The 24,954-nt window shown below is 48.7% G+C and overlaps 1 protein-coding gene across 1 annotated transcript in view; it reads left to right on the top strand.

Annotated features, from left to right (window-relative positions):
• HYDIN (HYDIN axonemal central pair apparatus protein) overlaps window positions 1-24,954 on the top strand; it is a 306,600-nt gene that overhangs the window by 219,592 nt on the left and 62,054 nt on the right. Inside the window, exons 39-51 of the mRNA XM_037063680.1 lie at window positions 336-550; window positions 2,962-3,099; window positions 5,131-5,314; window positions 8,055-8,196; window positions 9,968-10,130; window positions 11,415-12,038; window positions 13,968-14,192; window positions 16,234-16,436; window positions 16,656-16,838; window positions 17,607-17,726; window positions 20,859-21,018; window positions 21,123-21,295; window positions 22,185-22,383. Of these exons, the coding sequence (XP_036919575.1) occupies window positions 336-550; window positions 2,962-3,099; window positions 5,131-5,314; window positions 8,055-8,196; window positions 9,968-10,130; window positions 11,415-12,038; window positions 13,968-14,192; window positions 16,234-16,436; window positions 16,656-16,838; window positions 17,607-17,726; window positions 20,859-21,018; window positions 21,123-21,295; window positions 22,185-22,383 (2,729 nt within the window). The remainder of the gene's footprint in view (window positions 1-335; window positions 551-2,961; window positions 3,100-5,130; window positions 5,315-8,054; window positions 8,197-9,967; window positions 10,131-11,414; window positions 12,039-13,967; window positions 14,193-16,233; window positions 16,437-16,655; window positions 16,839-17,606; window positions 17,727-20,858; window positions 21,019-21,122; window positions 21,296-22,184; window positions 22,384-24,954) is intronic.

Raw genomic sequence — 24,954 nt, 5'->3', positions numbered from 1 at the left:
GAAGCAAGAATGAATGCCCTCCTCAAGCTACGCATTGGCATCCCTGCAGCCTAAAACCACAAAAGGTCAGGGGTTAGGTTCCTAGGGCAGGGCTGTAGTATACCAGCAGTTTCAGAAATGGTTGCCCTCTGGACTGGAAGAGAAAGTGAGGCAGATTAATGTGGGATCTGAGCAGTTGAAGAGGCCTGGACTCCAGGCCAGGCTCTCCACGGAGCCATCATCATCGGGTCCTCAGCGAACAAAGCCTCTTCTCTCAGCCCTGCTCAGCCATCCCCAGTGTTATTTCCTTATTATCCTATGGTGACCTTTAATGTAAACCCATTCTCTCTGTGTAGCCCAGGAGACTGCTTTGACCCAAATTGCCGTTGGACCCATACAACTGAGCACTGAGACCCTGGGCAAGTTAGGCTCAGAATCCACTCTGGTAACCTCAGAAACAAAAGGTGCAAAGCCTGTGCGTGGGAGCGTGCTCCTTGGCAAAAGCAAGGCAGAGAGCCACGCCTCTGGGTCTCAGAAGCAGCAGCATCAGCACCCGCCCGAAACACCACAGGTACAAATCAGAGCTCCCCAGAAGGAGGTCTGAGCGCTGTCCCCGCGCCACTCCCCCCGGAGGGAGGTTCTTCCAGCAGGTGTTCAGCAAGTGACTGTCACGGTACCGGCACTGGGGCACTGGGTTGGGTGCCGGCAACGTGGAGATCAGCAAATCACATTCTCTGCACTCAAGCTGCACGGGGAGTCTGGTGAAGGACATAACCACACCTTAACACATTTGCAATAAAGTGAGATTGGTGACAAATAGGTATGTAAAGAGAATCAGGTTAAACCATAAGTCATTTTTAAAAAGCCCTAGAGAAGGTCAGAGAGTTTGAGCCATGTGCCCAGAGACTCTGAAAACAATCTTGGCAGAATAGCAGGTGCCGAAGCCAAAGACAGCCTTACCCTCTCACCACCAAACCTGCCAGACAGCCCTCCTGCTCGCCCAGCATCCTGCCTTCCCTGCAGCTGGGCCCCACCCCTTCTCTTTCGCTCACAACCGAAATTCCTGCAATTATCTCCTCTCTCTGCGTTTGTTTTTTTCTCCATTATCTGTTGGACTCTTCCTATCAGCCTCTAGGCATGATTTATTACCCCCCATCTTTAAAAAATAGGTTCCCGTCACCCCAGATTCCTCTCCAGCTATTACCTCATCTCTCAACTTCTCTCCAAAGAATTGCCGCACAGTTGCTCCCGGTCCTCGTCACTGTTCTCCCTTCACCTGTGCCAGCAAGGCCTTCATCCTCCGCACTTCACTGGCTACTCTCCTCAAGGCCATGGGCGTTCATCTTGCTAAATCCCTTGGCCAGTTTTTGTCCTCATCTTCCGTGAGTTCTTGGCAGCTGTTAACCCCTCCTTCTAGAAAGGCTTTCCTTGCTTCGCTTTCAGAACTCCCTGCACTCTGCCTCCACTCTCCCTCTGCCGCCCGAGTGCCTCCCGTGCCCCTCCAGGGCCTCCGCCTTCGCAAACTAGTTTTTCAGAGTAGGCTCGGACCGAGTCAGCTGGTTGTCTTTTTGGTATCGATCTTTTCTTTATAGGTGATCTAATCCAGTTCATTAAATACTTAAATATTTTCTTCATATACTTCCATGTTTTCTTAAATATTCAAATAAATATTAAAATACCTCAGTATTTCATTATGCTTATAACTCTCAAATTTGTATCTCCAGCCCTAGTTTCTCCCCAAGCTTAGGTTCATTTACCCAAATGACATTCAATATCTCTATCAAATGGCTTAGGGACATTTCAAAATTTACATGTCCAAAAAGTGGTTTTGCTCCCTCCCCACAAAAGCAAAAAATACAAAAAGTTGTTCTTTCCTCCATCTTTCCTTTCTTGAATAACTTTACCCTTTTTTCGGTTTGCTCAGTTTAAAACTACAGAAGTCATTCCCAATGCCTCTCCTCCGTTCACCTCCCACCTCAAATCCTATTGGCGGTACTTCCGAAATCCATCCCTTATCAGCCACTTCTGATCACCCTCACGGCCCACCCAGACCCTGCTGCCCTCGTTTCCCGCCTCAACCACTGAGATGCCTAACTCGCCAGTCTTCCTGTTTCCACTCTTGCTACCTCTTGCCCCAGGTAGAATGCTCTCTCAAAAAAACCAAAGTCCCATCCTTGGACTGCCTAAAACATGCCAACAACTGCCTGTAACACTTGGAATAAAATCTAGATTGCTCACTGTGGCCGACAAGCCCGCATATTCTGGCCTGACTGGGTCTTTGACTTTAAGCCTGACCGGCTTTCCCGTTGCTCACTCAGTTCCCATCACACTGGGCTCCCATGTGCTCCCAAATACCCACAAATCCACGCATGCTGTGGGAGCTTGCTCTTCCCGCTCAGAAAGACTCTTCTGTCAGAACTCTGCTTCGTTCTTTCTCATTACGCAGGTAATGTGACAACCCTTTCTTTTTATTTTTTTTGTAGCAACCCTTTCTAAACAGCCATTATCCAGCTCTGTCATTGCTCTTTGTCCCCTTACCTGGACATTTTCTCCCTGGCACTCATTACTGTCCTAGGTTGTATTATTGATTTGCATATTCATCTGTTCCTCTTCTCTCTCCCCCACTTGAATTTAAGGACCACATTGGCAGCAACATTGTGAAACTTGTCTGTTGTGTCTCCAGCACTAGAGGGAACCCTGGTGCATAGTAGGTGCTCAATGACTATTTGCTGTATGAATGAATAAATGGATGTTGTTCAGTATATACACAAAGCACCTTGCACAGTGTTCCCTCTTGAAGCTTATAGCAATTCTTTAAGAAAGACAGGACTATTCCATTTTATACTGCAGCCCCCCATTTTACAGATGGGGAAGTGGGGCCCAGAGAGAGTATATGGTTTTCCTGAGGCCACATGGCTTGTATGTATAGGAGCTGTTGGAGAACCAAGCTGAATTCTAACTCCTGGTCCTTCTCCCACCAAGGTTTCCTCCAGTCCCCTCCCCTCGGGGCCAACACCGCGCAGGCTCAGTGTCAGCCCCAGTGTCGGAGGGGACATGGGGCTCCTGAGCTGTGTGCTGCCTGAGGACCTACTCACCCAGATCCTGTCTGAACGTATACAGGTGCGTCCACACCATCCCCATGAGCTACAGGGCTCACACACCTTCCCCCACTGTGCTGGGACTCTGAGCCATCCCCCACCCACAGTGACTGGGAACCCAGGGGCCTTGGGGAGGAAAGACAGGTTTCCTCACCCTCACCAGTCATTTACTCATCCTTGTGACAGCCTGTGTCTGTCCCCTCCCCACACCCTGGCTCAGTCTGCTGCCAGAAGCTACTCACCTTAAAGGGCCAGCAAGCAGAGATTAGGCATTCAAAAACAAAAAACAAAAAGAAATTTCAGAGTCATGGCACAGACTACAGCGGTGTTTTTAAAACTATAAGGTGGAGCCATTACGAGTTAGAGTTTGAAGACATCTTAATTGCAGTAAAAAATGTTTTAATATGTCATTAAGTGGGAAAAGATCATGTGCTATATGATTTCACTTATATGTGGGTCTAAAGAACTAAATACACAAACCAAACAAAACAGACTCACAGAAATAGAAAGCAAACTGATGGTTGCCTGTGGGACGGCAGTTGCCGGCTGCGGGAGAGAGGGGAAGGAATTAAGAAGCACGGATTGGCAGTTACAGAATAGGCGTGGGGGTGAGAAGCACAGCATGGGGAACGTAGTCCGTGGTATTGGAATGACCAGGCGCCAAGTGGGTACTGCAATTACAGGGAGAGCCCTTTGTAAAGTGTATAAACGTCTAACCACTGTGCCGCACACCTGAAACGAATGAAAATAATATTGCATGTTACCTGTAGCTGAAAAACTACACAAGAAAGAAAAGCAGATTATGAAATAGTATGTAAAGCACAATTACACTTCTATTAAAAGTTTATAAATGTGTATTATACCCATAATAAAAACTCAAAGTACATGTAAACTCTAGCTGTCTTTAGATAGTTACAGGTTTTTAGTCTTCATTCCTGAATTATTTTATGATGACATATTGCTTTTAAAGTCAGAAACTCAATAACTGCTTTCATTTTTTAAAATCTGTGTGTGTTACACAGTCACGGAAAAGACCAGCAGGGTTTGGGAGGGCACCACCTAAGCCTGTTGGCTGCTCGTGGTTTACAGGGAGCTAAACTGCCCAGCAGGTGCCACACTGTGTTTGCTTTGGTTTTTGCGAACTGGGACACAATATTAATTGCATATTTAATATAATAATATTGGACTTGAGGTTCCCAGGGAGGAGGAATGTCATCCCCGGAAGTGACTTATGTCAAGTTTGGACTGCTACTGCCTTAAAGGCACCACCACTCGCGACTGATCTGAGCAAGGTGCCCCAGTCAGTGTGCAGGTGTTTCGGGAACCCAGATAAAAGGCCAAGGGTCACTGGAAAAGCCAGAAGGAAGCCAGGATAGCTGCGCCACTCAGAGTGCTGGTCTGCATTGAGAGAGGGAGCTTGCACTGCTTCCTGCATCTGCAGTGTTTTGCTACAGAGGAAACAAAACGGCAGAACTGAACTAGGCGGTGCATTTAGTGATGTAGTTGACTCACGTCCTGACACGAGATCCTTGCCTCTCAGACCCTGGCAGTAGTCAGTTCCCAGCCCATGGCGGCCACTGCCCCGCACTCTGAGGGACAGCGCAGCACAGCAGAGTCTGTTCTTCAGTGGTTCGCGTGTTTCAGGATCATTCTACTCCTAGGCAGTGATGCCACTAAGAAAGACGGAAATGGCCCCTCTGCTACCTCTGTCCTTGCTGCCTATCACCCGTGCATGAGGGCATCTGTCCTTTGCCTCTTTCTTCCCTGTATCTCCTGCGTCTTCCCAAACCCTCACTCTTAACATTTAGTTTGTTTTTGTTATTTCTATAAAGGCAGAGTAAACCTCCCATGACCAACCAAATATTTTTATTTTTCTCCTTTATAACAACACCTTGAGTTGAGCAGGTAGTTTAATGGTATTTTCATGGAGGCTCAGTAGGTCTGTGGAACCAGCTGCAGCACCGGTAAGAGCACCAACAACAGAGCAAGCCGCTGTAGAGCGGACAGATGGTCCCCTGGCCATGGTGACTGTCTTTGTTCTCTCTGGTTTCAGCTGAGTGACTGCTACCAAGGGGTGGTGTTTGACGGCCTCGAGACACTCTTTGCTCGGAACGGGGCTGCTGCCCTCCTCTGCCTCCTGAAGGCCATTGGCAACCGGGACCACATCTACGTTCTCAACATCGCCCAGGAATATGCAGCCATGAAGGCCCAGGAGAAAGCCAAAAAGGAGCAAGAAGGCAAGGCCCCATCCCCTCCTGGACTGTCCTGCACAGCCCCACCAGGTCTTTCCTTTAAATGTGGCTTTTGCCTTTTAAAAACGCTTCACTGCCATGGTAACCCATTGGGCTTCAATGGCACTGTTACCTTTGCCATCTCCTCGGTGCCCCACCTCTGCCCCGGGCAGTAGGGCGTTAATGGGAAGAACTAAGAGTTCCCATTTTCTTCTACTTTGCATGTGAGGGAACTGAGACAGGAGGGTCCTGCTGAGAGGTCACAGAAGGAAGGGTGAGCCTAGCCCTTCTTGGCAGCAGACACGGTCCTCTCTCCCCCAGTCTCTCGGTGTTCACACTCATCTCTGGAATGACAGCTGACCCGAGGGGCACACATCACAGCTCCCAGCTTGAGCAGGGGGCAGATGGGCTTGTTGATTTTGTTCAAGCCAACTGTGAATTCCCTGTAAAACTAGAGATGCTGCTAAACTTTTCAAAACAACTTCTGTGTTTTAACCCTCTGTGTACTGCGGCAGACCTTCTATACAGTTTACTTTTTAAATATGTTTCATTGATTATGCTATTACAGTTGTCCCATTTTCCCCCCATCACTCCCCTCCACCCTGCACACACCCGCCCACCCACATTCCCCCCCTTTAGTTCATGTCTGTGGGTCATAAGTTCTTTGGCTTCTGCATTTTCTATACTGTTCTTACCCTCCCCCTGTCTATTTTCTACCTACCATCTATGCTACTTATTCTCTGTACTTTTTCTCTCCTCCTTCCACTCCCCTGTTGCTAACCCTCCATGTGATCTCCATTTCTGTGGTTCTCTTCCTGTTCTAGTTGTTTGCTTAGTTTGATTTTGTTTTAGTTTTAGGTGTGGTTGTTAATAACTGTGAATTTGCTGTCATTTTACTGTTTGTAGTTTTTATCTTCTTTTTCTTAAATAAATCCCTTTAACATTTTGTATAATAAGGGGTTGGTGATAATGAACTCCTTTAACTTGACCTTATCTGAGAAGCACTTTATTCGTACACTTTAGATGTCTGTGAGTGGTACATTGTCCCCATTTCACAGACAAGGAAAATGAGGTCGGAGATGTCAAAAGTCTTAATTAAGATCACTTGGCAAATTAGTAAGTTCAGTGTAATTCTAAGGTCTTTGCTTTTTTTTCGCCCCCTATCATTACACCAGTGGCCTGGAAAATTTTTCACTGATTTGAAAAATAGATGCACATAGAGTATTATTAAATAATAAGTTCCCAGTTTAGTCAGAAGCAGACCTAGGAAATTTTGGCCCCCAAGAGAGAAGGTGGCGCTGTGCCCAGGTGGCAGAGTCTCGTTCTGACCTCTGCTCTGTCCACATCACTACCCCTCCTCACGTGGCCTCACCCCTCTCTTCTGGAGCAAGCTATACAAATCATAACGCTTTTCCAGCAAAGGGGATATTTACAAACACGGAGCTCTCTAAGTTCTTAAACAGAACTCAAAGGCTGTTTCCTTATATCCTGGCCCAGACAAAAATCACCAGGAAGGATGCCCCGGCAGTGTTTCCAGCAGTGGTTCGGCCTCCAGGTTCCTAGTTTTCCAGTAAGCTCCATTCCCCAGAATGATCAGCTCGAAAGAAAGCATCTCTTTTCGTTTTCTCAATTATCTGTGGGTTGAAGTTTTTCACAGTTGCAAATGGGCTCATCCCCCCTGAATCGTCTGCATCTTTAAAAAGCCTGGAGAGAGTGCGCAGTGACAGTATTATTGTGTTCAAATCTAATTTCTACTGAACATTTGTGCATGTGCCAGGCTCTGGGCTTTTCATGATTGCTTATTCCTTCAATCCCGCAGCAACCCCACGAAGGATTCTTGTTCGTATCTGTTACGTTCCCTCAGTAAATGTTGGGGAAAGGACTCAGTGCAGGTCTCTGAGCCCAAAGCTAAAAGGAGGTTGTGAGGTGAGAGCGCTGTGTGGGTGAGGTGTGAACGGGAAGCTGGTGCCTTTGTGCTGAGTGTGGACCGCACTTCGGGGCCTGGATCCCACAGTGCGTGGGGAGACGACCCTGAGTTCTGTCGCCCTGCGCTCTCTGGTGGCAGACACTCACAGCCGGTCAAGTCCGCGGTGGAATGCTTCCTGTCACTGCTGTGACACAGCACCACAGATGTGGTAACTTGACACAGTGCAGATTTAGTGTCTTCTGGTTCCAGAGGTCTGAAGTCCTAAAATCGAGGCATCAGCAGGGCTGCATGCCTGTGGAGGCTCTAGTGGCGACCCCCTGCCCTTCCCTTTTCTACTTTCTGGGGGCCTCCTGCCTCCTCCGCTTGCGGCCCCTCCCTACCCTGCCGCCCTCTGGCGTTGGCTGCTGTTGTCACATCCCCCCTTCCTCTGCTCCATCGCCATGTCACCACCTCTGGCTCTTGGAGGTTATATTGGGGCCACTCAGATAATCCAAGAAAATCTCTCCAACTCAAGGTCCTTAACTTTATCACATCTGCAAAATCCTTTCTGCCACATAAGGTAACATATTCACAGGCGCTGGGATTGGGACATGGGCATACTGGGGCCACGATTCAGCCTGCCACAGATGGAGGGCAGGGGGGGACCTGTGTGGATGAAGGACGTCCCACCACAGATGGGGGTGCTGCTGCCACGCCAGCCACCCCTCCCCGGCGCAGAGCCGGCGTAGCCTGTTCAGACTCAGAGCCAAGCCACTGCGGGTCCCCAGCCAGAGCTTGTGAGGGGCCTCCCCTCACCTTCCTGTCTCTGTTCCCCCATAGAGCACAAACGCAGGGAAGCGCTTGAGAAAGAAAAGCAGCGTCTCCAAAACATGGATGAGGAAGAATATGATGCCTTGACAGAGGAGGAGAAACTCACGTTCAATCGGGAGATTCAGCAGGCCCTCTGGGAGAGGAAGAAGAGGTTGGAATCAGGGGCTGGCTCCAGCAGGAGCAGTTCCCTCAGGAGCAGCTTCCACTGGGCACACAGCCCGTCCTGGAGACCAGGGCCCTCCTCCAGGGTGGCAGCAATGACCACGGGAGACCCAGGACGGCCATCTAAGAGCAGGGAAACATCTTGTCCATCCAGGGTGCTGGCTGCTGCAGCCTTTCGGGGTTTCCCCAGTTCTCCTCTCCTTCCTTCTCTCTGAGGACCATTTGGGACGAGGGGAAGGACTATGCGATCTAATGGGGAAGGGACTTTGGGCCCCAGTCCTATCCTGGAGTTTCCACCAGTTCCCCCTGACAACTGTCCTGTAAGTGTGGCTCTTCTGCCTCTGTGTTCAAGTGTCCACCCAGGGGCCACACTGTTCACCTGGGTGTGGTGGTTGCTCCCCAGAACTCAGCCATTTCTCCTCCTTCCCTGGCCACCACCTCGGCCTTCAGCGGTGCTGTCCATCTCCTGAGGTCTGGTTGCTTCTCCGACTTGATTCTCTCGGCCTCAGCAGTTCACCAGAGCCCTTGAGCCAGCTCCCAAGCCAGTGCTGTTGGCCACCTTCTAGGCCCATCATTGGGACCACACAGGAATGACTGGATCCCCTCCACACGACCTAGGGCCCAGGAGTCCCCAGGGCTGCTATCTCGGGCTCTCAGATATAGTGGCAGCGGGATGTGTGTCCTTGTGGTTTTCAAATGCGCTGGAGGGGCAAGGGGTTCGATTTCCTATCCCTCCCTAGGATTCCAACATTGGGTAGGGCGGAGCCAAGATACCTGTCTACAGTTTAGCCTCCTTCTTCCTTCTTGTATCTCTAGACTCCCTCCCATCGACCCCAAAGAGCCTTTATGTCCTCTCCACCCCCGCAGCATGCCCTCAGTTCTTCTCCTGCTTGGTCCATTGCAAAGTGCCCAGTCCTCCTGAGGTATGAAAAGCCTGGCTTTGGGATTTCAAAGGAATCTCTTTGCTCATCCAGGCCACGGCTCCTAGGCATGCATCGTGTGGTGGATTTAGAAAATGCAAATCTGATCTTCAAAGCTCAGCAGTGGCTTGTGTGGGCTCCCCCCACACCCACTCGAAGCAGTGAAGTGATGATGAGTCAGCTTCAGTGGGCGGAGTGTCACAGCAACAGGGAACAGCCGGGGATTCCTGGAGAGGAAAATAGATGGGTTTTGTGTCTTCAGAGATGCCCAGCCTTGGTGCCCTCGCTGCCATTAGCAGCAGGGCTGGCCCAGCTGAATCCATAGCAGGAAGGGAAGGAAAGAGAGAGGAGGAGGGGACTGTGGCTCTCGGATCCAGCACCATGGTTCCCAGCTGGCCATGGGAGGGACTGCTGTTACAAACATCATGTCTTGTTGTCTGACCATCAAACGCCAATGTAGGAAGCTGGGCCTCCTCCGTACTGATATCGGAGCAATCTTTGAAAGCTGCTTTTAAAATGTGCCAGCCTCAAGCTTATTTTCAGCTTTAGCCTCGCTCTCCTTGGAAAGCAGGTTGGAGTAGAAATACAGATTAACTGAGAACTCTTAGCTGAGCTTCAGTTCATCTGTTTTACTGAAAGACCATTCAAAGATAGATGTGAGCCATCCTTCCTTCCCTCCCTTCCTTCTTTCCTTCCTTCCTTCCTTCTTTCCAAGTTGCCCAGCTTTCTTTTGTTCCTTCTTCTTGTGCCCAAAACTCTGCCCTATGTCTCCCAACCAGACAGGGAGGGGCTTGGGCAGCAGGCCTCTCAACTCACTTTTCTCTGCCTGGTTTAATAAAGGGAGTTGGAGAGACTGGCAAGGGAGATGCAAGAAAAGAAGCTACAACAGGAGCTTGAGCGGCAAAAAGAAGAAGATGAGCAAAAAAAGAAGTTTAGGAAAGCAAAGCAAGGAGCAGCAAAGGAGGACTCGCCTCTGAAGAAATCCCAGACATCAAGCCGGCAGGTAGCAACCTTTACTTGCACTTTACCAAGAGGCAAAAGCAGAGGGTTCAGCTGTTGTAACCAAGCCTTCAATCTAGCACATTTCCCCTCCAGAAAACTGACCTAATAGTACTAGTCAATTTTTTTTTAGATTTTATTTATTTATCTTTAGAGGGGAAGGGAAGGAGAGAAATATCAATGTATGGTTGCCTCTCCTGAGTCCCCAGCTGGAAACTGGCCTGCAACCTAGGCATGTGCCCTGACTGGGAATTGAACCAGGACCCTTTGGTTCGCAGGCCCACGCTCGATCCACTGAGCTACACCAGCCAGGGCGGTACTAGTCAGATTTTATGATGGAGCAGAAGGTAGGAGGACAGGGACCGACATCTAGTGGGCACCGATTGTGTGCTAAGTACTGGGCTTGTGCTTCGTGTAATCCTGTAGTTTTTGGCATCCCATTGATCCTGTTAGACAAAGACAGGAACTTTGTCCAAGGCTTAGAGAAATGAAGTCGCAGTTCCGGGATTTTATCCAGATATGTCTGACCACAGCCCTTGCTCTTTCCACGCGCCCTGCAATCCCCTGGATGGTGCCGAATAGGCTAGTGGTAGGTTTGCCTCCAGTAAGCTACAAAGTTAACGAAGCCCCTGTGTTCAACCAGCAGCTCATCCTTGACAACAGTCAGGGAACACTCTCAGCGTAAGCTTGTCCTTGCAGACAGGTACCAACCAGTGAATCAACCTGCCAAGTTTAGGGGTCAGGTCCCTGTCCACAGTGATGGAGAAGGGGCAGAACAGCCAGAGCAGCACCCAGGGGGGCTGTCGTGGCTGAGGGGTGCAGCTGTCTGGTGCACACGGTGGCCATTTCCGCACTGTGAGCTCTGAGAGTGAAGCTAAAGCCAGACAAGGTGCAGACTGGTCCTGCAGGGGAGCAAGACACAGCGACCACAATGCCCTTTGTCCTCTCCCAAGCCCCTGAAAGCAGGGGTAGAGGGATCATGTTCAGTGATCTTTTCCTGTGGATCCTGCAGAATGCGGCCCTCAAACAGGAGCACACAGCAGAGTCGCTGTGTACCCTTTTCAGTATTTGCAGATCTGGCCCCAGTCAGATCTATTACGAGGAAGGACCACAGGATGGGTATTTTGATAAAGGTCCCCATGGTGACTTGCAGGCACCACCCTAGACATGGGTCCTGGGGTCTTGTGAGGGCTTTGTACAAAACAAAATGTCCTCTTGCTCTTTTTTATGTAATTTACTCTCCCTTAAAGAACTGTTTTAAGTGTATTTTATTTGTTTTGCCTTCTAGACTCTTGCTTTTTCCAAACTAGATGTCAAGGTGGACTCAGTAGAAAGAAAAGTATCTGACAGAGAGCCAGTAATGTCTGAGAAGGAAGAACTCACCAAGAAGAGAAAGAACCAACTGGCAGATAACCTCCTGGGGGTCCCTCTTGTCCAGGAGCAAGAGGACAGTGAAGCGGACCTCCTGAAGGACGCTGACAAACCTTTGGCCCAAAAGTTTAAGATCTACGAGTTGACTTTGAAGGATATCCAGAGCATCCTCACTTACTGGGACCGGAAGCAAGGAGTTCAAGTGCATCACACTGGGACTGACGACCTGGCCCACGAGCCCAATGACCAGCGCCAGGCTCCATCCACAGGGCGCAGAGGCCGCAAGGACCGGGAGAGGGAACGTGCAGAGAAAGAGCGAGCCGAGAGGGAGCGCCTGGAGCGGGAGAAGGCCGAGAGGGAGCGCCTGGAGAAGCTCCGGGCACTGGAGGAACAGAGCCCTGGAGGAGAGGGGGACAGGGAGGAGGACCACGAAGGAAAGAGGGACATGGGGGTGCCATTCATAAATATCCAGACACCCGACTTGGATGGTTCCAGCTGGAAGCAGGCCCTGGAGAAGGACAGGCTGCCCAAAGTGGATCAGGTGAACACCCTTCCCCAGGGCGGGGGTGTAAGGACCCAGTGAGCAGGAACCGTGCTCGTCATCATGGAGGGGCTTCCTTCTGCCTAACCGCAGCGTCCCCTTAATTCCATTAACCTCCGGTGCCCCCTCGGACGAGACATCAATGGCCAAAAGAGCCTTTTTGTGCTTGGTGAAAATCCAAAGAAAGTCCCACAGATCCAAATTACGGCATCGAACCTCATAAAAAGCCACCTGGAGGGCTGACTTTCAGCACCTACGGCACAGTGCTGCATGCTGGCAAGGCCGGCATACTTCGGGGTAAAGCCAGAGGCGCAGCCACTCTGAAACCTTCTCCCACAGGCCCCCTCGGTGACAGGCTATGCCATTAGTTCGCTCTCGTGTCCCTAAAGGCAAAAGGTTTTGCGTAACCCAAAGCCATCTTTGGCAGTGGTTTGCAGGGGGCGGTTATGATAGCTTTTCGTCCAAGGACAAGCTTTTTCTGTAAAACACCAGAAAGAAGATGTTGTAGGCTACAGATTATACAGTCTCTGTGGCAACTGCCAACAATATGCAAATGAATGGTCATGACTATGTTTTCTTTCCAAAAACAGATAGCAGGCCAGATTTGACCAAGGGGCAGTTTGCAGACCTCTGGTTTAGTTTCCCAAAAACTAGATTCACCCTTAAGAAGCAGAGAAAGAGCCCATGAGGGATACCGAGCAGGTAAGATTAGCTGAGAGGATATGGATAACACAGGAGAGCAGTCCGGATGTGACCTGGCTGTGCAGTCTTACCCCAGTGGTGCAGGTGGGCCGCAGGGGCCGAAGACTCCCCCCGCCCCCCCGCCCCGCTCCCAGGACACACGACACCAACTGCCCTTCCATGTTTGCCCTTTCCTCCCCTCAGGGCAGCCTGAGGTAAGGAATTGTCCTTCTCTTTTTTTTTTTCCAGAAGTAGTTTTTTTCAAGGACATCTCATCTTGGTTTGTAACTACAGCCAAGATTATCTTTTTGTCTTGTTCCATCTTCCGAGCCATAGGCAGAGTAGACTGTCACTTAAAGAACTCCTGGCTCAATGAGCTTATTCATCCCTTTCCTCTCAGACTTTCTGAATCCTGGGAGCTGGCTGCAGTTACACATTAGTCAGGGCATATCTTTACCTGCCTGGCCCACTGGCTGAGAAATGTGGGGTTACATGAAGGGAGTTACCTGTGAGGCCTAGAAGCCCATTTGATCCACAGAATGGACACTCAGGTGGGCTAGGACATGTACTGTTGCCATAACAACACTTAGCATCCTTGTTCTGAGAAGGTTCTATGTACTAAGAAGGAAGTTGCTACCAGATTTTCAAGCCCTCTGCTCTGGAGCACACTCGTTCATTCTATGTCAGATCAGAATGGGAGAATAAAATAGGAATAAATTCTCTCAAGTTTCTTTTCGACTTCTCTCTTCACTCCCATCCCTCACCCTATTCCCAAAACCTTTGCTTTTTTTCCTTTGCTGTGTTTGACCTGCTGCAAACCTAACTTCCTTTCACCTTTGAAGGAAAGAACATTTAAAGATAAAAGAAAAATTAACTTGGAATCTGAAAATAGAATAACTATAGATATCAGAATCTTAACAGCTGGTCTCTTTAAATAGAAATTTATCAAGTGCCTACTGTGTGCTGGGCTATGGGCTGTGTTGACCTGGTTCCTGTCCTAATTCTGTGTGCAGTCCATTTACAGCATTAATCAAATAGTCAACAACAGAGTGACAGATGCCCGGTCTGGGGGCGTGGAGTCAGGCAAGGCCCACAGAGCTGCATCAGAGCCCCTTCACACCCTCCCCTGACACCTGCCCGCTGCAGTGGCATCTGCCGAGAACGCAGAGGGAAAGGCGGGAGGTCTGCACCACCCTGTGCTTGCTGGGAGGAGGTCGGAGGAAATTGACAGTGGCCTTTTTCCTTTAGATCCTAGATGCCTTGGGCCTGGGTTCCTCTGGATTGCCCATCCCGCCTCCTGTCTTATTCTCAGTCATCTCCTACCCTGTGAAGCGGCTGCCCTTGGCCTTAACAGAAACCCTGGAGCATTTTGTGTTTGTGACCCCACCATCCGAAGAGCTCTCCCTGCTGGAGGACAGAAGAGATGAGTCAGAAGAAGATCTTTCGAATACCACCACCATGAGCTCTCTGAAGGTAAAGAGTGAGCAGCTTGTCCTGACCTTAGTGGGAAGTCAGGTAGGTGGGGGAGAACGACACCCTCCACGTGGCCAAAAATTGACTGTGGTGCTGCGTGTCATGTTCATTCAGGTGCTTCCCCTCCCCGAGCTGGGGGTCCTGCCTGGCACCCTCCTCCAGCCTCCCCAGGCGGCACCTTCCCCAGCTCCGACCTTTCCTGCTTCCCAAGAGGAAATCAGAAGTGACCGCTTCTCATCTCCCACCTTTACCAGTCCCCATGGGAAAGGTCTAGAGAACTTGTCGAATTACTCTGAAGCTCATCTGCGAGAAAAAAATAAGCAAAACTAGCTCTTCTGAAAAGATAGTACAATGAATGTGTGAAGCTGAGTAATTTACACAGTGCATGAGAACACACAAGAGTCAGCAGGCACAGGTTGAGAGAACACACGCCGTGAGAGGAAGGCCGGACTATGGAAGAAATTACAACGGGAACATTAGGTACTTGGGTAGTCCCTTGTATCGCTTCCCCTGACACAATGCAGTAAAATCAATTCCAGCTGCATTAAAAATGTAAGCAATCAAAATGAAATGATGTAAAAGTAGAAGAAAACATACAGACACTTACTAGAATAAATTACAAAAGAAAAGTAGATTAAAAATTATAGAGGGGCTATTTATTCCCAGAAGAATTATGGTGGCCCAAAATTTGAATCTGTCCACATGGCCACCTACAAATCATGCACATCAGCAAAGAATAAATAAAATCAGCAGCAAATAAAATTACCCACAGACACTGCCTACAGCTCAATTAGGTGACAAAGAATGGTCTAGCCTTCAGTGTACAAGCAAGCAGGAAACCAGCACCTCAGGGAGCTGCCTGGTGGGCACACCCTCCTAGAGCAGAGCCCAAGTGAAAATGGTAAAAAAGAAAAAAAAATCCAACATCAGAGGTGACTGTTACTCTTTTCTGAAAATTGACCATTACCAGGAAAGAATGAAGAGTTCTTTTTTTTTTCTTGAACCGCTTTAGGAGGAGTTCTAGTTTCTCCCAATTGATGAAGGAAAGCTCTTAGTTCGAAAAGAACGACAGCTGAAATTATAGAAAGAATGGTAGAATTAGAGAAATATTATTCTCTTATTCCTTGTGGGGCGGGAAGTGATAAGGAGCACCGATGGATGCAAAAAGGGGCGGTTTGTTGGGGAACAAGACACCCCCTTGAGCTGGAGCGTCATCTGCAGGTGACCAGCTGGCTGAGAGGGGAGGCGTCTGCTTCAGTGTGGCCCCGCCGGCAGGCACCGCTTCAGCCACACAAGCACACTTTGGGTCTGCAATCGTGGGCCAGCCTGACACTCTTTGTCCCCCACTGTGGTGGAGTGTGTTGTACACAGCGTCCTCTGAGTCTAACCAAGCTTTCGAGCCTGATTTTCAGTTTATGGGAAATACAGGGAATTAGAGGAGTAAGTTAGGTGTCATTCTGAGAATAGTTAGAAAATTTCAGACTATGGAATATTCTATAAGAAAACAGAACTGGTCTCTCCAAAAAGAGTGGGAGGGGGGATGGGGCCTACATCAGGGGTGTCAAACTTATTTTCACGGGGGGGCCCCATCAGCCTCGAGGTTGCCTTCAAAGGACCGAATGTCATTTTAGGACTGTAAATACAGCTGTCGCTGCCACCGGGTGGAAACAAGGCAGAAGGCTGCATTCGGCCCGGGGCCTCGTGTTTGTCACCTGTGGCCTGCATTAACAGACACTGAAGAAACACAACAACAAAATGCGAGATGGGAACATAGTCCCTGACAGCATCAAGCTTTCTTGAAGGTCCAAGCCTCCTTCTCAGGGAATGGGGTGCCCAGGGAAGCCCTAGACTTCCGCTTGCTTCCCTTCTACCCTGGAGTAGGAGACCGAGCCCCACTCTGCTCTAGGCAGCCACTAACCCCCCCGAACCTGCGGCAGGGTCACCCCAGACCGCAGATGTGTTGTAGGCATCCCTGTCTTCTGTTCCTATGTACATAAGATGAGTATTTCAGACCTTGTGCCCCTCTTTAATTGAAACCCAGGAGGACCTGACCGTTTTATCTAAGGGGAGCAAACAGAAGCTGAAAGAAAAACTAGAACAGGTTCGTGACACTCCAAAGGACAAGCGCCACGTGGCCGGCAACAGGAAGAGCGTTTCTGCAGGAACTTCTGGAGCCATTGCCTCGCCGTCCGAACTAGACCCCGACAACTTGTCTGAGCAGCTCTCCCAGGAGAAATTCATCAGGTGGGCCTCAGGCTGCCCAGGGGGAGAGATGCTGAGGCGCCACATTGAGGGTGCAGCTCTCACGGCAGCAGATGGGAACGGGGCTGTTCTGCCTGGGGGACCCTATGGATGTCCATGCCTGACCCCACCAGGGTGGGACTCCCCCCGGGGCAGCAAGCCTGTCTTCTCTTGGCCCAAAGGAAGCATTTTCTCTTGAGAAGCCCCTGTGGTCATTTGCAGGCTGAATTATTTCCGGTGGATTGTGCCACCCAACGGCGAGGTGACGCTGAGAGTGCAGTTCTCTGCCAGCGATCTCGGGAACTTCGACCAGACTTTCAACTTCGAGATCCTTGGGACGTGCCGCCAGTACCAGCTGTATTGCCGGGGCATCTGCACTTTCCCATATATTTGCCAAGACCCAAAGTAAGTGTTTCTCATTTTGAAAGTAAAGGTTGAACAGCACGTTTTATAATTCCCCAAACCATGCTGTTTCGAACAAGGTGGTCCATAATGCTAACATGGAACTGGGGTGGCCTCCCTGGTCCCCTTGTGCAGGGCTCCAGTGTCTCAGACACTGGCGGAGTCACAGGAATGACACGACACCCTGAGACTGAGATAAAGCTTGTATTTGGCAAGTTTGTTTACTCAACTATTAAGCAAACTTAAACAGATTTTATATTTACTGTAGGACCCTTTGTGCTGCAATATGACTATCTATGTGAATCTCCACAGGTGAGCTCTTTTCTGAGCTACCAGCACCACTGTCCCCCCGGGTGCTTTTCCACCGAGAAGAGCTCTTTTGCAATTCTAAGGAGCCACGTTGGATAAGGAACTCAGAAACTAGTTAATATCTACCAGAACTAGTTTTCCATACGGATTCTTGGGAATTTTTCTAGTGGGGCACACGAGAACAGGAAATTCGACTCAGCTCTATCATCAGCCCTTTGTTATGAAAAATGAGAGTGGCATCTTTATCTCAAGTTCAAACTGTACTATTTTCAGTCGGGGTGGGGGGTGGGGGAGGAGCAGGAATAAAGACTCAGGAACGGTCTTCAAAATAAGAATCATTCTGTCTCCAGGCACCTGTACGCCTTGCGGAACAGGGAGTGTTGGGTCTGTTTAAACCTCAGGCGTTGGCACTGAACTTCCTTTCAGGCAGCTTCTCCTCTCCCCTTCCTCCCTGCTATGCAGAGTGGTGTTCCCCCACCGGAAGATGGACATGAAAGCAGATGAGATCGTCTTTAAGAAGTATGTTGTGAGCGTGGAGAGGTTTTACTTCGGGCCACTGCTCTGTGGAAAATCAAGAGATAAGTAAGTGCTCTGTTATCTCAAAGCAGATTTCAGACCCCTGTGTTGGGCTCATGAATGGAACCAGCAGAGTTTCTGTGTGGACATAGCTCTTATTACTGTTGCCTCAATCCCCCAACCACAAATTAGGAGAACTGGACTCTTTTTCTTTTTTAATCCTCATACAGGGACATGTTTATTGATTTTAGAGAGAGAAGAAGGGAGGGCAAGAGAAAAGGAGAGAAACATTGACACAAGGAAGAAATATCTATTGGTTGCCTCCTGCACACGCCCTGACTGGCACTAAACCCACAACCCAGACATGTGCCCTGACCCAGAATCAAACCAGTGACCTATTGGTTCACGGGATGATGCTCCAACCCACGGAGCCACACCAGCCAGGGCGAGAACAGGATTCTTGTACCCCAGTTTCTACTAAGCATCCAGATGAGTGGGCATGCCACTTTCCCATTTGGGAAAGTCTGGAAGAGGGTTAAGTTTTGCGGGGGGGAGGATAGCACCAAGAGTTCACTTTAGAATATGTCAAGTTGAGAGGCTTGGAAGATATACCTAGTAGCCACATAAAGCAGGGAATAGGCTACAAAGTTTTGGTTCTCAGAGGAGAGGAGCCTGTCATCAAGACAACAAAAGCCACGGACATGGATGAGATTGCCTAAGAAGAGAGGGTATAGTAAGGAGAGAAGGACCACAAATGGAGCCCTGAAGAATTTGACTACTTATAAGAGTTGAAGCCAGGCCCTGGCTGGTGTAGCTCAGTGGATTAAGTGCCAGCCTGTGAATCAAAGGGTCACCGGTTTAATTCCCAGTCAGGGCACATGTCTGGGTTGCAGGCCAGGTCTCCAGGTGGAAGCACATGAGAGGCAACCACACACTGATGTTTCTCTCCCTTTCTTTCTCCCTCCCTTCCCCTCTCTTAAATGAATAAATAAAATCTTAAAAAGAAAAAAAAAAAAGAATTGAAGCCAGCATAGGAGATGATTAAGAGGGCCAGAGCTATTGGTGGAAACTAGAAAAGGGTGTTGTCCTGGAGCCACGAGAAAAGGGTGTCAGCAGCTACTGACCACAGTGGAATGCTGTACAGATGATGAGGACCTCAGTGTCCACAGGGTCCAACATCATGGAGGTCACTAGGGGCCTTAGCAAGAGCCCTTTCAGGGGAAATTCTGAGAATGTAGTCCAGGTGAACAGACTTGAGGAATCAGTAGGAGGTGAGAAAATGAAGGCTGGGTATGAAGATTGCTCATTGGAAAACCTTGGCTGTGAAGGGAGTTGGAGAGTTGAAAATGGGAGGGAAACATGGAGTCCAGGGAAGGCTGTTCATACAGTGTTGTTCTTACAATGTTTGGAGGCCAAGGGGAAGTAGGCAGGGAGAGACTGGAGTTTAAGGGGAAAGCATGGTTCATCAGTTCCCTGAGACAACACAGCCAAGTGTGTAGATGTTGGCCTTTGCCAGGAAAAGAGACCATCATCTCATATGAGGAGGGACAAAGGTGAGATAGTTTTAGGTCCTGGTACGTTTAGGGGTTTGATTGGAACCGTGAGAAGGTTCCCATGCAACTGTCTGTTTTCTCCATGGTAAATGATGCAAGGAGACCCCCAACAGTGAGGGAAGTGGAGGGGAATTAAACATGGTAAGAAATGGAGAAGGTGCGAAACCCTTTTAATGGAGCGTGGGAGAGGAACAATTTTAGAGAAAATAGGTCAAAGTTACCAGGCAAAATTGAAGGCTCGGGTGAGGCTGATGATTACACAATCTCAGTGATCCTAGTCTCTTCTGTTACATACAAACTTCTTATATAGGCAGGGAGGTGAGACACAAACTAGAACCCAGGACTGAACATGTCAGCACTCAATCTCACATGCACTGTGATAAGTACAGAGGGCTTGTTTCTCTGCTTACCTGGCAGAACTAATGAGCCATCTTTTTTCCTCCTCTCCCTTAATACCTCCGATCTGTTCTCTGTGCTGCCGGACTAGAAAGTGAAGGTGAAGAGGGTTATGGGTCAGATTGATGGACACGAGGTACAGACAAGCCTGAGGGTGGGAGTCGCATGAAAGGTGGTCCTTCAGAGAGGCATGTGTTCAAGACAGCACTGAAATTACCCAGCATTTGGGGCCAGACAGCACTGTCCAGGAGGAGGACAATTACAGTGGCCTAGAAACAAGGACCAGTGCAACTAGGTGTAAGGCGTTTATTCTTTAAAACCTTGCTGAGCCATGGCGTGCTAATTTGCAAAGTGGGAAAACAGTAGCACCCACCTCACAGATTTGTGAAAAGCGTACAGGAAACTTTCAGCACAGTGCCGGGTGTAGGTACTAAGGCCACCGCCCCTTTGGCAGTCAGTCACACAGAGCACTCTGTCTCTCTGACTCTGATTTAGTCTCTGCCATGCACTCTCCTCCCTTCCCCCAGCATAGCCTCCAAAAAACTCTTCAGACTGTTTCTGAGCACCAGTGGGTACTACGGCACCTTACTTTCCTGACCGATGCTATGATATCTGAAGATGTGCATCTTTACCAGCATTTCTTGTGCTTTCCATGGTTCCTTTCTTATTTGGTACCATTAACTGAGCAGCTTTGAGTGCCCAGGCTGCTTGACTCTGTGGCTCTCTCCCTAAGGTAGCAGGAAACAGCCTTGTAACAGCAAACTATGCCAAACGAATCCATGGAAGAAAAGTAACTTCCCATGTGGGTGTAGAAGGCAGTGAATGAGGTCACCTCTAAGACAGATGTGAAATAAATTACTCAGATGATCATTCCTTCTGAGGATATAAGCATTGGGCATGATAGAGCTGATAATTCTCAGAATTCTTTGCAATAATCATTACCATCCATTGGGCATTTGATACCTGCAGCTGTCTTAAGAAGACTAGATGCACTATTTCATTTAATGTTCACAGAAATCCTAAGAGGTTCATCATCCCATTTTAAAGATGAGGAGGCCAAGGTTTGGGGCAGGGCAGCGTGGCAAGCCTTTGCAACTTCAAAGCTTGTGTTGTCAGCCACCATGCTGCTGCCACAGTGTAACTGCACTTGGAATTGCCTTGAACCTCACAGTTTCCTTTTCCTCCTAAGCTCTTAGTCAATCCTCACATGCACACCCATAATTTGCGCCTAATTTTTGTTCATTTTCAGGTACAAGTCCTCCATGTTCCCAGGCAACATGGTGACGCTGACAATCATGAACAATTCCCCGATGGTCGCGGAGCTGTTCTTCTGTTTCCAGCATGATATCAAGGCAAACACCTACTTTCTGGAACCCGTGAACATGATTCTAAAGCCCAGTGAAAAGCAGGTACAGCCCCATGGGAACCAGTCCACCACGGCAAGGCTTGCTTGGGAAATGCGAGGCCTTGGCATCCTCAGTGTAAATGCACTTCGTTTTGACTCTTCCACTAGGAGCTGACTGTATGGGCCTACCCTACTGCAGTTGGCGTCTTTGAAGACAGCATTGTCTGCTGCATCAAGGACAACCCAGAGCCGGCCATCTTCAAATTAAGCTGCCAGGGAGTCCGCCCAGAACTGGAAGTGGAGCCCAGGCAATTGCATTTCGATCGGCTTCTGCTGCACAGGTCAGGTTCTCGGTGACACAAGGACTGGAATGGACTTTAAAGAATGTTTAGTTCTAGGCTGACCAACTCATCCTGGTTTCCTCAGGGCTTTACTAAGTCCTATGTTATGGAAAACTTCTGGTCCTGTGCAAATCAGGGTGGTTACTAGCCCTGCTTAGTGCACTTGGGTTCAGTGGCTGGACTCCAGCAGCGTCAAGGCCCCCCACCCACGGTCAGCTGACAAAGTGGGTGCATATTTGGTTTTCTCTCCGAAGGACTAGCTTTTCCCAGATTCTCAAAGCAGCCCACTGCCCTAAAAGGTTAAGAATCTTTAGTCTAGAAATTAGAGTACAAACAGAAAACACTAGACCAAAACCAGAACTTACCATATTTTGCCATTTATAATATGTACTTTTTTGCCCCAGATTCTGAGAGGGGGAAAGGATGCACATGATACATGGGTAGTACCTGAAATACCTTGTATCTTTTCTTGTGTTTTGTAATTATTTGTTACATAAAATTTCTTGTACAAATGCTCAAATTCCTTTATAATACAACAACCAAGTATCTAAGTATAAATAAATAAAAAATTGAATTAAAACAAGAGATTTTTTTTCCTGAAAGTTTGGACCAAAAACGTGGCTGTGCACTGCACACAGGAGCACACGGCAAAAATACGGTAATATTTATTCACTGGAATCTGTGATTCGAAATAAAGAACTTTTATTTCTGGTGATGCCAGGATGGAATATTGTTATGATATGGATCCTGCATTCTTTGATTAATACCAACAGGCCCATTCTGTGATAAATCCAGATTAGTGAACTAAGTAATAGCTGAAATAACCAGAAGGACAATTTCTGACCTGCCATAATAAATCAATGAACAAAATGTCTTTTGGTCTCTACAGAAAAGAAACCAAAGTAGTCCTCCTCCGGAACATCACGGCTCTGCCCGTGGCCTGGCGCATCACCAGCCTGGAGCACCTGGGCGAGGACTTCTCTGTGTCCTTGATGCAGGGCACCATCCCCGCCAAGGCCGAGTACAGCCTGCAACTGCACTTCCAGCCCTCCAAGCCCATCATCATCAAGAAGGCGATTCGGTTAGAGGTGAGGCTTCACCCATCTTCAGACTTGGTTGTCAATATGTGTGCGCATTGGGTTCCCTGACACACATACACATGGGCTACCAACCCATACACTATACACACTACACACACACATACTACCAACACACACACTACCAACATATACACTATACACACTACACACAAGCATACTACCAACACACACACATACACTAAGCCAAGTCTTCCTGTTACACACTCCCATTTAGTCCCTATTTGACAACCCCCAACCCACAATACATTGCTCTGCACACACTGTAAGCTCCCTAAAGGCAGTCTCGTTTATAGCTGGTTCCCTAGTTCTAAGAACAGAGAACTCAGTCAATGCAGAGTGAATGAGAAAGTGAATGAATGAATGAATGAATGAATGAATGGTGTTACTATCCCAGGTGAGCATCAGATTCCTGATTTCACTCCCCAAACTCAGTCATTCCTCAGATTCCTACCTCAGGAAATGTTACCCTCCACCCAGCTACTCCCACAGATACCTAAGAATCACCCTCAATTCCCCCCTTTTCCTGACGGCCTCTCCTCCACCTTAATCCTCCAACACATCTTGTCAACTCCATCTCCCAGCATGTCTCTGCCCATGCACTTCTCTGTCTACACTGCCCCCACCACCCTCACCCAGGCCACCTGCCTGTCTCTCACCTGGACTTCTGCAACTGCAGAGGCTTCCTACCTGGTTTTCCTCTTCACATTCCCCCAACTGTCCAAAGAAACCATTAAAATGTTAGCCATTCTCCTTTCTAACGCACTCTGCTGGCTTCCAGCTGCAGTGAGAAGAAAGCCGAGGGTCCTCACCTGCTTTGGAAGCCCTGCCTGCCTCTGTGTCTGCATCTCACTCCACCCTGGCTCTCACCCACTGGCTCCTGTCATACAGTCTCTCAGCCTTTCCCATAGACTCTGGGGGGAGTTGGCTCCTGCTCTAGGGTCCACTAAACAGCAGTACTTCAACCAAGTTCCTTCCGTCATCCCACCAAGGGAATTTCCTGTCTGTGCAATGACTCACCATGTCATCTGTCCTTCAAAGACCTACCCTTTTCTGATGTTATCCCATTTCTTTCCTTTTTAAAAAAGATTTTATTTATTTATTTTTAGAGAGAGGGCAAAGGAGAGGAAAAAACAGGGAGAAAAGCATCAATGTGTGAGAGATACATCAATTAGTTGCCTCTCGCGTGCCTTCAACTGCAGACCTGGCCCACAGCCCAGGCATGTACCCTGACCAGGAATCGAACCAGCAACCTTTTGGTTCAGAGGCTGGCATTCAATCCACTAAGCCATGCCAGCCAGGGCTCCCCAATCTCTTTCTTTACTTTCTTATGTGAACTCTGTTAGGGCAAGATCTCTTTTGATTTGTCCATTAATATGTTTTGTTTTCCTAGGGCAAACTGAGTGGCTTAAAAACAACGGAAAGTTCCTTTCTTACAGTTCTGAAGGCCAGAAGTCTGAAATAATGTGGTCTGCAGAGCTATGCTTCATCTGAAGGCCAAAACCCTTTCTGGGCTCTTCCACATTCTGGGGGCTCCAGCTGTTCCTGGGATGCGTGGCTGTGTCACTCCAATCTCTGCCTCCAGGTTCCCACAGCCTCTCCTCTGCATGTCCTCCCCTTTTCTGTCTCTTATAAGGACACTTACCATTGGATTTAGGGCCCACCCACATAATCCAGGATGATCTCATCTTGAGATCTTTAACTTAATTACATCTGCAAAGACTCACTCTTTTTTCAAATAAAGTCACATTCACAGATGTCAAGGATGTAGACGTGGACTTCCCCTTTTAGGCCCCCATTCAGCCACCGTCCAACCTATCCCCAGGGTCTAGCACAGGCCTGAGTGTGCAAGGCCTTAGTAAATCTGTCTGTTGGATGTAGGAGTGAGCAAATGTCATGGGGTGGCAATGCTTGAGTCAGTTCTGCAGCAGTCAAGTTCGTGCAAACTTCCCCCAGAATACCTCCAGGGATGAAAGCCTTAACATCACTTCCAGGAGCCTGATCTTCCTTCAAACAGACCTGACTGTTCATTCTTCCTTTGGTTGAGTTCAAATTCCTTCCTGTAATTTGTACAAATTAATCCTGTTTCTACCTTCGGAGATAGTCAATGGATCTAATATCTGTTATTATCTGCCCATGACAGTCCTTCAAATCACTGAGAACATGTACTGATAGATTTATCAGTCCACAAATGTGTACGATCTCAGAGTTGATTGTCAGCATTTCTAATGCCCGTCTCCACACAGTCACAGATCCCTGCACGGTGGACCAGGCCACAAGGCTGGTGGAGGCCTCATCCTCCAGCTGCTAGATCGTGGGATGTCTGGGATTCTCGAGGTGGGGGTGAGGAGACACAGGAAGCACGGGAATACTCTGAGGGGTTACCATGACAGCTGTTTCCTAACTGGCATGGAAACATTTCTGTATTTTAACAGCTGAAGTGGCATCCCTGTGTGTTCCAGCCAAAGCAGTCACAGTGGGTCTCCCCTCAGGCTCCCCAGAGACATCTAAGGCTTCTCTCCCCTAGACTGTGTTCCTTCAACATCTACATGAGGAAATGCC

The sequence above is a fragment of the Sturnira hondurensis genome, unplaced genomic scaffold (genome assembly GCF_014824575.4).
Source record: "Sturnira hondurensis isolate 20B ecotype Veracruz unplaced genomic scaffold, ASM1482457v3 Scaffold0014745, whole genome shotgun sequence".
In the NCBI taxonomy this organism is placed as follows: domain Eukaryota; kingdom Metazoa; phylum Chordata; class Mammalia; order Chiroptera; family Phyllostomidae; genus Sturnira; species Sturnira hondurensis.
This window is presented reverse-complemented; position numbering and strand designations above follow the sequence as displayed.